This window comes from Chelon labrosus (assembly GCF_963514085.1).
Source record: "Chelon labrosus genome assembly, chromosome: 7".
Lineage (NCBI taxonomy): Eukaryota > Metazoa > Chordata > Actinopteri > Mugiliformes > Mugilidae > Chelon > Chelon labrosus.
This window is the reverse complement of record NC_140343.1, coordinates 10,907,398-10,922,448: the sequence shown is the minus strand read 5'-3', so window position 1 is coordinate 10,922,448 and position 15,051 is coordinate 10,907,398. Positions and strand designations below refer to the sequence as shown.

Genomic DNA, 15,051 nt, shown 5'->3' with positions numbered 1-15,051 from the left:
GAGCACTGGCAACAGTCCAGTTGGAGAATGATAAGCCTGTAGTAGTTAATGTAGCTTCAACCTACTGAGGTCTGATAAGATCAAACCTTTCTAACTCCTCCCCCAGTCATTTTCTTTTTTACATCCCTTGATGTAATTTAACAGATTTCCTGCAGCTCCCTCAGTGGCCACAGAGGTTTTATACCACCTCTGTTACATCTGTAGTATGACCACCTGTAATAGAAAAAGACCTGTGACCCGAGCGTGATACGTAAAATTGGTCAAATCTGAAAAGAATTACGCTAATGCAGTTCCCTTTTTATATAACTCACCTGTTTAAATTATACATAGGCTTAAAAATATGCATAATTAAAGGCATGGCTACTTTAAGTGAAAGGTAGGTACCCACACAAGTTGCTAACTGTCTGCTAAGGCATTACTTGCCAACCTCAGCTCCATTTACGCTCCATTTTTGAATTAGTCATGCACTGCCAAGATGGTGATGGCCGGAGACACCACACTGAGACTCTCCGGCCACTAGGAAACCTAAAAGTGACAGCATGAAGGGTTTGTCCATTTTTGTATACAGTCAACGGTGGAGTTTCCCTTATCCTCTGGGAACCATGTTTGTGGAAAATTTCAATTTTTGGACCTTTTCCGCTCTGATTTGTTTGGGCTTTACTTACTGTGTATCAAAAAAATAAAGTTATTTTTGTTCTCTGCATCTAATGGCAAGTAGAATAAATATCGTTCGTTTGTCGAATCTATTTAATAATGCTGCAGTTTATTATGTACAGGTTTTAAATACACTTCATCATCCGATCATTCAATGCCACAATTGGGCTTTAATTTATGGTCACAGTATGATATCCCAGCATCGTCAATGTCTTTCTGTATCTGCTGGGAAACATTAATCAGGCTCTATGCCAGAGAATAATAATAATATCAGTGGCAACGCTCTTCACCCTCTGGGTCAGTCTGGATGTGTGTGTATTTGTGATGGGTCATCGATCTGATCTTGGTGACAGTCGTATTGATTTGTGTAACCCGATGTTCCCACTGTGTGGACTCTCACATAGTCAACAAAGATATAGGCAGAAAGTCGGTACATTACAGTTTATGTGGACAAAAAGAGAAATCTGAAAGTGTTTAAATGTCTCTCTGCCTTGTTCTAAGCTGCACACTACAACCAAAAATCATGCACAGTTGATTTTGGTGTTTAAGGTCCGAACACACCAAACTGACATCAAACAGCTACAGGCAACAAAGGCTGACTGTGATGTTGCCTCATGTCACCCGTGTTTGAACCAAATAGTTGCACTTGAATGCACTGCAAAGACTACAGCAAACAGCAAGCTGGCACATTCGTTCTGCACCTGCATGGAAGGAAATAACTCTTCATACCAGCAGGTGGCAGTAGTTTGCATTTGTTATTCAAAAGGGCACACCATAAGAGTTACTCATAGCTGGAAAGCTCGGAAGCTAGCTGTCTCTCCTGAATCACGCTGAAAAGTTGATCTACAGTTAATTCACTCTAGATGAATATGTTGTGAAAATATTTGTGTATTTGAATGTTCAGTTGAGATGAAAGAAATTCAACCATTTCCTGCTCTGAGGGAGATCAAAAACACAAATTCAGTGGCAGTCTATCTATCTCAGTTTTTAAAGAAGAGGATTGTGCACAGTGCTCAAAGCAACAAAACTAATTTCCTTAATATTTAATGAGTGCACGGTCAAGCCTGAAATCTGATTGGATTTAAGAAGTATGACGACAGAGAAGAGCTGTACAAAAGCAAAGCAATATGCAAGATGCGCCGACTAGAGGTAAAATACTATGGAAATACCTAAAATCTCTGGAACCAATGACAACCAACGTATAAAATTGAACATGATTGATGACAAATCCTGATAAATGTGAGTCTTAATCTTGATCATGCTGAATTTAGAACTGGACTGGCATAGCACTCATTAAATATTAAGGAAATTAGTTTTGTTGCTTTGAGCACTGTGCACAATCCTCTTCTTTAAAACCTGAGATAGATAGACTGCCACTGAATTTGTCAGGGTGACCGAAGACTCAACAGAATTACTAATGATCTACTGGAGGAAGCTGCTGGGTTACTGACTAGCTGCATACTTTGCTTATAGGCTGACAAACTGACTGACTGACTGACTGACTGGCTGCCCAGATGATTGACTAGCAGGCGGACACAGCTGGAGGCAAGTTGTTAGAGCTGAATAGCTGCAGAGCAGAACCAGCTGGTTTCCCCGTTTGGTATTAGAAGTCATGCTGACTCACTGACAGACTGGTATGATGATCCTAATGAATGTCACACTCCTAACTGACTGACAGGCTGCTGATCCGGCTACAGCTCTGGTGTGTGTAGTAACTCAATACGGCCACTAGATCGTGCACTCTTCTAAAACTTCACAACACAGTAAACTCTTTACAGAAATGAACGAAATGAATAAGTAAACATTTATTAAAATGTTTGGAGCTTAGCGTCATTCCTCTTCTATCTGTACTATTGATAAACACCACTGTGTATTACTGTGTACTGTATGCAAGTGTTAGCCACTCTGGGAGTTAAACGCTAATGCAACCCGAGACCACACACACGTGCACACAGAGAGCATTATTGTTTCCTAAATCTCTCTCATGAGGCTGCAGAGCAACTTTCAACTCACAGAGTGGGAATGAAAGAGTGAGAGAGGGAGAGTCTTTTAGAAAAGACCCAGTAAAAGAAGAGCTGTGTTCATACTGGATCACAGATGATCCGTCCTTCTTTCTTGTTTTCTCCAAGTCAGTGATTAATGGTCTTCAAATAATGTGGAGATTATGGTGCATTATACCGCCACCTACTGTAACACAAACTGTTACCGTTGGGGCAATTGCTTTTCATTAGGTAATATTTATCAAGACATTAATGCACAAAAACTCAGTTTCAAGAAATTCTAAGAACTGTACGGTATGATCACATTTTATAAACACTCCTGGCAACATAAGCAAACAATCACAAGTAGCAGCACATTTTTATTTCAGTATTGCTAAATGCTGCATGGCAAATACCTGACGTGACATTTATCCACTTCAAACCGGCGATACAACAAAAAACACAAGTCTCTCACACATGGAATGGCTAAAACTAGCGTTGGTCATCGCTGTATTACTTGTCCTAATCTCTAATATAATGTAGTTTTCAGTAAATTTAATATTTATGGTGCAGCTTTTATATTTAACCCACCGACAAACAGTTCAAAGAGGCACTTAGAAACTGAATTTAGACATCAAACGGTTCTGGAAAGGAAAGAAAATAGCCTTAAGTCAGTCAAGTGAGGGATATACTATTGTTTTCCATAGACACTTCCTTCCCTGTATACATCCCACTATTCCACACACTTGAACTGTACATAACCGATGTGCATAATCTTGATGGCACTGAACAATGCAAGGCTCACTGCACCGACAGCGTGGATGTACTTTTGACCTATCCACAGGATATTACACTGAGCACCTGTACACCTGTACATGCAGTCTGTGCCTGTGTGCACACATGGACATATGTGTATGTTTTTTTATCCACAGTGGAAATGCAAACACACCTGGAGTCAAACAGTAGCCGAGCGGACAGCCGCACTTTCACACGTATTATATAATACCTAGGTTACAGTGGCTCCATATGCCGTCCACACACACAGACATACAAAGACTGTTGACACTTGCTCACTACCCTAATTTGGCCAATGAAATCCAAAGTGCTGTTTGTGTATGTGCAGGTTTGAGTGTGTGTGAGGCTGGCTCCCATATGTGTGTGTCCTGCTGTCGTGGGAAGGACTGAGTTTGCTTTTCACACTGAGGTGTCAGCATCCTAACATATGAGCTAATAGATGGAGGAAAGGAGTGATGGACGGAAAGATAGAGAGTGAAGGATGGTTGGGGGATGGAGAAAAAAGGAGGCGAAGACTTAAATAGGATAAAACCCACATGGGAAAGAGAAGGGGAGCAGCTATCTGAGTGAATATATGTCAGCAGAAGGAGACATTTACACCCAAATCTAGTTATGTAGAGTAAAAAGCAACATTTATATGAGAGGCCTGGATTAAAATCTGAGGGAGATGCTGTAGTTCACAGGTCAAAATAAGACCTGATGTTGAGAGTTCAAGGTTTGATTCTTAAGCCGACAATGACTTCTGTTTGTCACACCTGCCTCTTGCCTTGTGTCCTGTCTCCTTCGACACTATTTAATTAAGGCAGAAATATGATCACAAGGTCTCAAATTGTATAAATGAATTGTAATTTATTAGTTTGACACCTGTGGGGATGGTTTATCTCACTATATGGTTCAGAAAAGTGTACTTTACCCACCAAGATGAGGTTATTTTTGTAGTATATAACTTACATGAATGCAAAAGAGCAGACGTCTTAGTAAAACTAAAATCCAGAATAGATACCAAAACAATAGATATACATTTTTGCTAAATATGTAGCCGAGTATGAATTTGTTCACATTCTGTTTTAGCTCATTCATTTGTTAATATGCAGTAGGTTACAGGTTATCCTGAATGATTAGAGGGAACGGGTTGTAGGTGTCAGTATAGCTGTTGTCTGGAAGCTATGACAAAAGGTTTCATGATCTTCTACAACCTTTTTTCCACGTTATATGTTTTAATCATTCATATAATATTAATTTCTGATAATGTTTTTATTCTGTTGACTTGGCTGTGTGCTCAGCTGTGGTCATGCTAAGATAAGAGTGGGAATTTTGCAATAAAAACTTAAATTTCTAGCAAAAATGGGTAGGAAGATTGTATTATTTATTGTTTTGGTTTTTTTCCAAGTAATTTAATAAGTCCCTGGGATAGACTGGCGAGCTGTCCAGGGTGTACCTCACCTCTCGCCCAACGACAGCTGGGATAAGCTCCAGCCCCCCCGCGACCCTCCAGAGAAAATGAATGAATGAATGAATGAGTGAATTAATTTAATAGGTCAGTGTTTCTCACACCAGTCTCTGTTTAACATTGTTGTTTAATGAAGTAGCACATGGACTTGGCAAAGATGAAGCATAAAATTAATTAAAATTTTCTGTGCCAGCTTTCGGCACGCAGCCGTCACCACTCAATTTGTACACGAAAAGTGTTTAGATTAGATATCGAGAACAGAGGAACTCATTTATTGTGTATTTGCGTTTGATGCCCTTAGATTATGTTTATTAAAATAAATAAATAAAGCAGAAATGATAAAGAACAGAAGCCGAAAATAAGAAAGACATAGATGTTGACAGGATGAAACATTGGCACTAGTCAGCTAGATGATACCGTGTTGACATAATGATCACCTCTAAGTCATCATCTCTCTTTCACTGTAAGCTGGGACTCAGGTGGTGTGGTGTGAATATGATTTAAAGCCGTGCGGCAGCAACAGCAAAGTGGCACACTGCTTGATTTAAAGGTGCATTATCTTCGTAGTACGGAAGCAATTAGATTAATCCTAAGAGCGGTGTTTACACCGAAGCAGCTGAGGTGTCGGATGTGTCTTGTGTTCGATTTTTATGCATTCGTTATTAGATTTATTTCACCTGGCAAAAGGTGTTTTTACTCTAGAGTTTCTGTAATCTTAGAGCAGGATGGAAGGTTTGAGGTTTTACATAACTGGTAGTATTATTTTTAGACTTTTACTACAACACACAGCCGGCAGGTTTCCTGTTCTATCCATTAAACAAACAGAAACTTATAGCTACTGCTTATCTGTGTTTGTATGGCTTAACTTTTTACTACCAATCCTTACTACCCTACCGTGTATTTAACATTCAAAGAGCAAGAAACTGTAGTATCAGTAACAGTAGTCATAGTTGCAGCTGAAGGATTTTTACACATGCACCGCAAACATTATGGCACCACAACCGTTGCTCCTACCTTAACATAGTCCACAGCGGCGTCCAGGCCGGCAGCTGGCTCCCTGGGGAACACAGACAGAGACAAGGTCCGATTTAGAGAACACATCTTCATCCAGTCAGAGAGTGTTGCCTTTTTGTTTTTGTCCCTGTAGTTCCTGTGACAAATAAACTGCAGGGCTGTTCGTATTAGAATCAGGTCCAGGTGGGTCTCTGCCTGGTGCTGATGCTGCTCCTCTAGCACTCTTTTTTGGGTTTATATAATTTGGTGGAGGCGTGGCGTGGACTTCACTGATCCAAATAGACGTCCATTTTCGCCATATGCTAGACCAAGAAGTCAAAGCTACACTGTAAATATGAGATTTAACGTTATCCTGAGTTCACTCGGTCCGACTTTGCAGGTGGGTTTCTCATGGAGCGACAAGTCAAGTGAAACCAAACCTCACACTGAACTACTTTAAATCTTTCCCTTTCTCTGTCTTACTCGCTGCCTGTCTCTCACTCCTTCTTTCTCTCAGTCAGTGGTAAACATGTTCACTCACTGCCTGACTGACTTGGCCTCCCTCCCTCACCCTCTCTTTCTCCTCCCCCATCATAACACACATCGCAGCCACACGCCTGACATTCTGAGTCCACTGACAATTTCACAGAGAGGTTTGAGCACACACAGACAGACAGCAGCAGCTTATTTGTTTTTAAAGTTTCCCCTTTTTTGTATTTCTTTGATTCCTTTATCCAAAAGCTGCTGAGAACCACATCAGACACTTTTCCATTTTTGGCCTCTTTCCCCTCGTCTCACCATAGCTGCTTTTCTTGGCCATGGTCATTTAATGGTCAGGTTACACAGAGAACGGTTTCAAACATTGTACTTTAGCATTTTGTTTGTTTTAACCGCCAGTGCGAGCTCCTCATTTTTGTTCCTTGACAAAAATCCCACTCATGTATGCACCGTTAACTCTCCATCTTTGACTTGAATATTAGTACCAGAGCATATCCATGCAGCCCATTCACTCTCTTCTAACGGCTTACACATCCAGGGGATCAGTGAAAGAGGTAATTAGCTCAAATCCCTAGCTACATTAGCAGAGGTTGCTAGTTTAAATCCCTTAAGCCTGCGCTGGTGTTCCCACGGGAATATTAGCACAGTCCATTACTTACTAAACCAAATATGTTTAGCTCTAAGCCTTACCGGTTTTAATATGGCCCCAAATAATGAGTGGGATTTAGTTATGTAACTGAACAGAAGCCTCCATTCACAACAATGTGGAGTAGTGTAGTGTTCAAGCCCCTCTGTCACCCTAAGGATCTACCAGAGATTCAGGTTTGGAGAACCAAGGAAGCTCAGAATATATAAAGTGATCCAATATATTCTGAATTCCCCCTTAGTGCATCAAAACAAATCTACCCTGAGCTGTCTCTCAGCAGAGGACACATTGGTTGTTGATGTTGTTGTTGGCTGAACAAATACATCTGATGCTGCCAGGAGAATGAAAGAAATACTGATCAACACGTAGCTTCTGTGATAATTATCTCTACAGCGTTTTACATGTTAAGTTTTAACAATTTGTGAAATGAATAAGAACCAATCCTGTTAATATTAATTACAGAAACCCGAAGTTACACATTATAAATGTGTCTTTCTAAAAAGCTAAGATACTGCATTGGGCAAGTTTATTTATGCCAAGCTAAGTATTCCTGTAAGGTGCATTTAGACAAGATAGAAAATGTGCAGTTAATCGCAATTAAATATTTTAATCGAATAACAGCTCTAATATAATAATATGAGAACATATAAAAAGTGATGCCAACGCTTGGCACTGACACTTGTTCAATGTAAGAAATCAATTTGGAAATCAATCAAATACTACCATTGAATGGTGCTTTTGAAAATGGTACTGATTTATATTTTTTGGTGGCTGTTTGCGTCACTATTACGTGCTTAAGTCTCACAACTGCTCTACTAGAGAAAGGATGCAAGGGAGAAGAAATCAACAACAAGAAAAAAAAATCCAGGATGTTTTTGTGGTCTCACATATAAACTAAAATCATACATTCAGTTTGTCATCGTCCATTTACTGTAGTCATACTGTATGAGTGTCTCTGGGGTCAGTGGTTGGCTGGACCTTTGATTGGCCGAAAACTTTCACCACACCGACCACCAGTCTTAGGTGGGTACACCATATAGACAACACCCATCTGAATCCTCCTGGGTTAAATGTGCTGCGACTGAAGGGAAATTCCCTTTCAGACTCAGGCAGGTCAAAGGTTAGGGTCACAAACAGAGCAGCAGCTTTGGAGCTGATAAAGATCTTAACCCTAGCTCTTAAAGGATTGTTTCTCCACCTTGAACATTGATGGATGTGTTTAACGAATTTATTCTTCCTTGAAAACACGTAATAGGCCTGTCTACGGCACTAAGAGTATTCAAACAAAGTATGGTGGATGTGAGATGTCAATCCAGACTACACAAAGTGACCACAGCTAAATCTGCCTTTTTTTTTCTGCCCACGTTGCTGAAACAGCATCTGACACTGGATTTTTCTGCTTCTACAACCACAAAAATTGATCTTCAACACAGTCGGGGGTTGAAAAAAGAAGAAGCAAGCCAGAGAAAAAGAGTTGGGAAGGCAGCAGCAGGGAGCACTCGCCACAGTCTTTTTCTGGCTACTGTTGTTCTTTGCAGTTCACCACACAATACTCAGCATGACCACAACTGGCTTAAGTTAGGGACTGCACCATATTTTTGTGTGTGGGAGAAAAAGAGAGTGGAAGCGAGTGGAAGAGAGAGTGGAAGCAAAGCAGAATTTGTAGGCAGCCTATAGAGGTCAGTGTGCTTCCATTATAAAGACCAGCAGACTCAGTATACTATCTGGGTCTGGGTATAATATCTGGACTTACTTTTAAATGTGAACAAGCTGCAAGGTAAAATCATAATGTGTGAGTGGTAGGAATCTGAAGACACGACTTGGTGGGTAGCCTGAGGTCAACACTGGCACTGATAACGGATGCTTTCCAGAGCTGGTTTACAATGCAAGGCAAACACAGGTCCAGTGCTTATCTGCATGGCATTTTGAAATATTTTATTACATCCCCAATAGAAATGTGTGCTCACAGTTAGCTTTCAATGGAAAATCCATTTTATTCCTCGAATATCAGGATGTAAGTCTCAGCTGATCCCATGAAATCATAAATCCTCCCTTTAATTTGCAGCATTGGATCATCCCTCTATGAAAATCTGTGGTTTAAAGCAGTTTATACCTCTGCAGGACCCAGAAGCAGTAATCTAAGCATGTAGCCAACACAAGCCATTTATACTTGTGCGATCGTCAGTCTGGCTCGCTCAGTAACAACGCCACCCAAACGCTAGTCGACGCTGTGTCTTATTTGCCAGTCGAGTTAATTTTTGTTTGTACTTCCTGATTCACTTTCCACTTGCTGCTTCACTTTCAACAATTGCAAACAAGTCATACAAATGTCTGTATCTCCAAACTTCCTCAGTTAACCTTAACGATTTTTTATTGATCCAAAAAAATCTATTCGAAAATTGCGAGATGGAGAAGCAGCCGGAAATACTTAAGTGAAAACAAGACCAATCACAGCTCTTGCAGTCTGTGTTGCTGCGGCGCGTAGTTACATTTCTGGGGTGGTGCAGGTCAGTTACAACGCTAGCCTCTGCATAGGTGTCTGTGTTGACGCCGTAGCCTCTACGTCAACTTAACGCAGAAGCATAAACCTCCTATTACTCTGTTTGTAAGACATATTACAGTCAATGACCATTAGGGATGTACTTTTTTATGATTAACATCAGTCTTTTGCTATTTGAAAGACGACTTGATATTAAAACTGCTAAAACTACTCTTTTATGTAATTGAGTTATAATATTGGTGTCATGTTTTTCGAAGAGAAATGAAAGATTTTAATACAAACATCATCAACAGCTAAGCGAGGAATTCAGGAGGATTCTAAGCTCAGCTTATTTATGTTGCTGAAAGGATAAGCTGCATATGTCAGCAGTCAGTTACTGTCCATCTCCGCTCTCCACTCCCTCTAATCCTTCCCTTTGCACCACCTCATCTTTTCCCCTCTTTCCTTCTCTTGCTTCCTCCTCCCCCACCTCTCCTGGTGGTCCTTGAGGAGGTCAACAGAAAGACAAACTGGCCAATCGGGGGCTGGTGCACCATAAGGTCACGGGTCATAGGTCGGCTGACAGCCTGAGCAATGGAAAGTCAAGACCGACTGGCCAGTGGTTACATACCTTCGAGATACACTCCCGAATCTTTTTATAGAAAACTCAACTGTGAACTGTGTGAAGTTTCAAAACAATGAAGTGAAGTTGACAGGAAATGCCAAAGCAGATAATATTTTTTTGCATTTTTATGAGAAAAACCTTATAGTTTTTGTTTTTTTAATATATTTTCTTATTTTGAGTCTTGAAAGTACATGTATCTATCCAGATTATTTAAAAGAACTTAAGGGTTTTAATGTGAAGAAATATCTACATTTCTGGACTAAGCTCCCATATGTAATATCTTTTTGAGGGCATTAGTGGGTTTATTCGATTAATAACAAGTGCTCTTCTTTGATCTCCAGATAGCTTAAAGTAAGATGAGTATTATCTGATGTTAACTTAACCCAGCTTCAGAAAGAGTTGTCTTTAATTTGTTAAGTCTGTCAGCTCACTAAGATCATTCATGTATAAATAGGGACAAAATATCGATAAAGGTGTAGTAAAAAAAACAACCAAAATTCATTTGTCTGTTCATTATTTAGCCACCTGCACAGGCTGAATTTGACCTGGACAAATTGTCCCGCCGTATGTCAGCAGTATATGAAATGTATCCAGTGTGGAGGCAGAGCGATGAAGAGAACAGACAAAGCGTTCACAGTAATCTCTGATCTGTCCTGCCACACCCTGACCTACAAAGGTAACCCAAACACTGGGGGCTAAACACCCACAACATAGACACACAAGCATAGGTGCACACAAAGCTGGCTACATCAGATACAGTCTGTTGTAATTCTACACTACAGCTAGAAAGATGGGAGGACATGATGAGGGATGAGGTGTGTGTCTGTGTTCTCTCTGAAGTTGAGCTAACTGCTACGCCCCCTCAGGGGTCTCCTTACAACCTCTCATTTCTACATCCAACTCTAAACTCTCTTTCCCACTTTCCACTCTGGAGAGAAGTTCCGCAGATACATAACATTTCCTCAGAGTGTCCAAGTTAACCACCCTTAGTCATTTGAGTATTAATTAAAAGACTGCTCTGACAGATTTGTAGTTTTCTCTATAACAGAGGAAGGCTGCTCAGATTAATTTATTGTGCCATAGAGATGTTAACATATATTTCCACTTTTATTTGTTGTTTGGCTTGACCCTGGGTTGCTACAGAAGTACATAGTAACGCACCACGGCTGCTGTACAAAGAGCCACCTTTCGGTCCAACAAGGGGGCGAGCAACGGTGAGAATTGCTTTAGTGAGTTGTGTCCTCATTTCAGCATACAGTATACTTTGGACAGAAGCTGCAAACAGAAACATGATCCATGTTTGTACATTGTGTTTACCTGTAACCACGGAAGTCATCGATGGCATTCTGAACCAGCGGAGAGGTCACGGGTTGATGGGTGTACCCAGGAGAAGGAAATGAGTTTCCGCAAAGTGATGGTTGCGTGTGATTGGCTTTGGGGTCCCAAGTGTAGCTTCCATGGTTGAGGTTGGCTCCTCCTCTCTTGCGTCGAGGCAGAGTCCCGTGAATGGAGACCTGTTGGTGGCTAGCAGCGGGCCCCTCCAGCAGGCTGCCGCTCTGTCCTGTAGGGAGACTGCGAGAGGGACAACAGAAGGAGAAAGAAAAGTGAGACTAAGGAACTAAACTTTTTATGAAGGTCTATGAGTTGCGACTAAAGTTTGTTTACTCGACGAACTGAATTGCTGTTGGACATCTCACCCAGATCTGGAGCTGAGCAGGTCCATGGAGGAGGCCAGAGAAGCCTGGAGCCTCCTGGAGGAGCAGGTGACGCTACCGGGGGCACCGATGGAGCTGCTGGGTACTCCAGGGTGGGCTGAGCCTCCTCCAAGCGTGTGGTGTGCATGGAGGGACCTGGGCAGACTGGCAAAACGACCCTCTGCCATCATCCTCCACTCTGGAAACAAACACCCACATACGTACGTTAGAGTTAGAGTTGAATCATACCTTCAAACTTCATCGGTGGATCTGAAGAGTTCATCTCACTGAGATTTTAATCACTTTATTGATAAATATATAAAGAAATATATTTCCTCAGGTGCTTCCAGTAATCTGAGCCACACAGTTGTGTAATCATGGTAACACAATTCATGCGGATCAGGTGTAATATGCTGTAACACATGTAAGCAAAGACATGTTATCTGATACTCACAATTACACACTGACATATAACCCTCACTGAGATGAGCTATTATGATATATGATACACACAGTTGACCCTATCTCACTTGGCTGACTGATCATACATACAAAAATACACACTAACATGCTGCCCGGAGGAAAATACAAGCCTGTCATTACCTAATACACTAAGTATAAGGTTTGCCACAATTCTAAATATACCACTGAACCGTTTAATACACACTTGTGAATTGCGGTATTTTTTTTGTTTTGCAAATAACTAGTTTCCATGATTTATATTTCCCTCTTTTTATTTCCTCTTTTTCTGCGTGCCTGTACGTCAACGCGCGGTAAGAGGAAACGCGACGATACAAGTAAATATCAATCTATCAAATACTGTGGGCTAAAAGCTGGGGAAGCTGGCATTACTTCAACATGTCAAGCAGGGGAGTGGAAGCGGTGAAGATTTTAACCTGAGTATGATGGTGAGGAAGAGAAAACGATGTCTGACAAGAATGGTTTTACACTTGTCGCCTACTCAAACTGAAACACTTCCAACATGACTGCACACGTGCATCGCCACCACCCAGGTATATCACTGTCTGGAAGCAACATACCATTGACACACACAAATAAAACAAAACAAAACAACAAAAAGACAGAACAAAGGCAGTGAGGGTGTTCATTGCGAATGATTTGCAGCTGTTTGAGTGGTTGGAGTCATGCTTGAAAGTCAAAAGAGCAGTGTCCCGAATCCTGGGGAACTTTTTTCCCCACAAAAGCACCACAGCTCACCATGTTTTGACTGGGAAGCAACTGAATGGAATATCATGTTCTGGTCCGTCAGAACTGAAAACATTGACCAGAAAAAAGGTATTCTTAAAAACAACCTTAATCTCATGCCATGAGGAAATTCTTAAAATACCTTATATTCTAGCAAGGTCACTGAAGCCATATTCTTTTACAGACCTTTAAAAAGTGTACCAAGATATGCCGACAACTTTATTTTTGGTCATAGCCTGTCTGTGTGTCATCAGACAAGATGACACACAGACATAAATACACAGTGATGGACAAAACAGATAAGTTGGCCGAGATGGTACTTGATAAAATCCCCTGCTGTGTGATGATGACTGGACAGCAAGCTCGGAATCTGCTCTGAGTCACTCACCATGCAGCACTTAGTCATACTGTACTGAACTAAAATATTACGAGGTGACAGATATGCTGGCACACTGCATTTCAACAGACCCTCCCTCTTTCTAATCTCATCAAACCCAAGAATCTGACCTGAACAACTATGCTGGTGTTTGTTATCGTGTCTCTATTTGGACAACCTGATTGCGATCAGAGAAAGTGGGCTGCAATGTAAATTGTGGGGCTTGGCGCTGTAAAAGTCTTTCTGGATGCAGACGGTCCAGACGAAGAGACACTGTTTTGACCCAAGGGGATGAGCATTGCTACTGCTGAAATACAAATTGATTTCCGAGACAGAAGACCTACCGTCTCCAGAAAACTAACTGCAAGCTAGTTCGCATTGGCTAGAGGTGGAAACGTAAATATAAAGGTCTTCAACATTTTAGTATTGATACTGTCAGATATGATCAACATTACCAAGGTGAAATTAAATGATTTAAATGTAAGTTTTCGCTTTTACACGACTGCATGTTAATAACAAAAGACTATAATGAACAATACAGATATGATACTAAACTTTTTTGTCACCATCTTGCCAGGTGTTACACTTGTTCAACTCCTGGCAAGACAGGCCAGTTGTTTCCTGTGTTCTCATTACTGCATGAAACACAGCTATAAGTTTCTGAACTAAACCCACAGGGACTAAAACTGTACCTTTTCATGTACACTCTTTTGACAAAACATTAGGGACGCTAGCAAAAACAAATGCCCAAAATCTTCATGACTGTCATAATATTCAGCTCATGGAACAGCGTCAGATAGGTGGTAATCCAACTGTATCATAATTAGAAGAATAGAATAAAATGGATTAATGGACCTAATAACTAACAACCTAACAACTTCCAGCACATGTCCTAATATGTTGGAGGGATAATGTATATAATGGTATATTATTTAACGTCTACTTGGGATCTGTATAAATAAACCAATAAGAATTTTCTGTTAAGTTAGAGATGTGTTGTGGGGACAATGTGTGGAACAAATAACTTGTGGACACATTAGGTGGTGAACATGTAGAGAACCATCAAGATGTGTTAAAAGATGCATTCTCATGCCCTGTGTGAAGAGTCTGGGTCTTTGACTATTTTCTCAACAGCCAAGAACAAAGCTTCCTTATGGCGATTCTCTTACGCTCTGGTTATTATCTACAGGTGCTGTTTGTCATTTTAACTGGCAAGAGCGACGGTCAACAGCAGCTGGAATGACCCTGAGTGCTTTCAACAAATGAGAAACTGCACAAACAATTTGATTAGAGAGTCATAAGTCTTGGAGTTTTTGAAGAATCTGTGGACTTTGCCAACCTTAAATTAGCCCCAAAATGGAACAAAACAATCTAAACTAAACCTGAGCAGGGGTCCACTGAGTCACCAGCTTGTGATGACGAATGTCAATGAAAATGCTAATACACTTTTAGAGAAAGGAACAGCTGGCCAGTTCGAGAGGCTTCAGTGTGACCTGTAAAGTTTATGCACACACACACACACTGTAAAAGTCCTACAGAGGCATGCTGGGTCAGAGTGTGGATTCCTCTGAGGGGCAGAACGACTACAAGAGGAGCACCTATTATAAGACCCTCAGGGATGGTCAGCTGTGTGTGTGTTTGTGTGCATTTGTATTT

At 40.9% G+C, this 15,051-nt stretch overlaps 1 protein-coding gene across 2 annotated transcripts in view; it reads right to left on the bottom strand.

Moving 5' to 3' along the window:
* The window catches only part of bcar3 (BCAR3 adaptor protein, NSP family member), a 54,729-nt gene that overhangs the window by 24,457 nt on the left and 15,221 nt on the right, over positions 1-15,051 (bottom strand). For both annotated transcript variants that reach the window (XM_084549098.1, XM_084549097.1), the window contains exons 2-4: positions 11,817-12,012; positions 11,437-11,691; positions 5,893-5,935 (exon numbers count right to left, since the gene is read on the bottom strand). In XM_084549098.1, coding sequence (XP_084405224.1) covers positions 5,893-5,935; positions 11,437-11,691; positions 11,817-12,004 — 486 coding nt within the window. In that variant the 5' untranslated portion in view covers positions 12,005-12,012. The remainder of the gene's footprint in view (positions 1-5,892; positions 5,936-11,436; positions 11,692-11,816; positions 12,013-15,051) is intronic.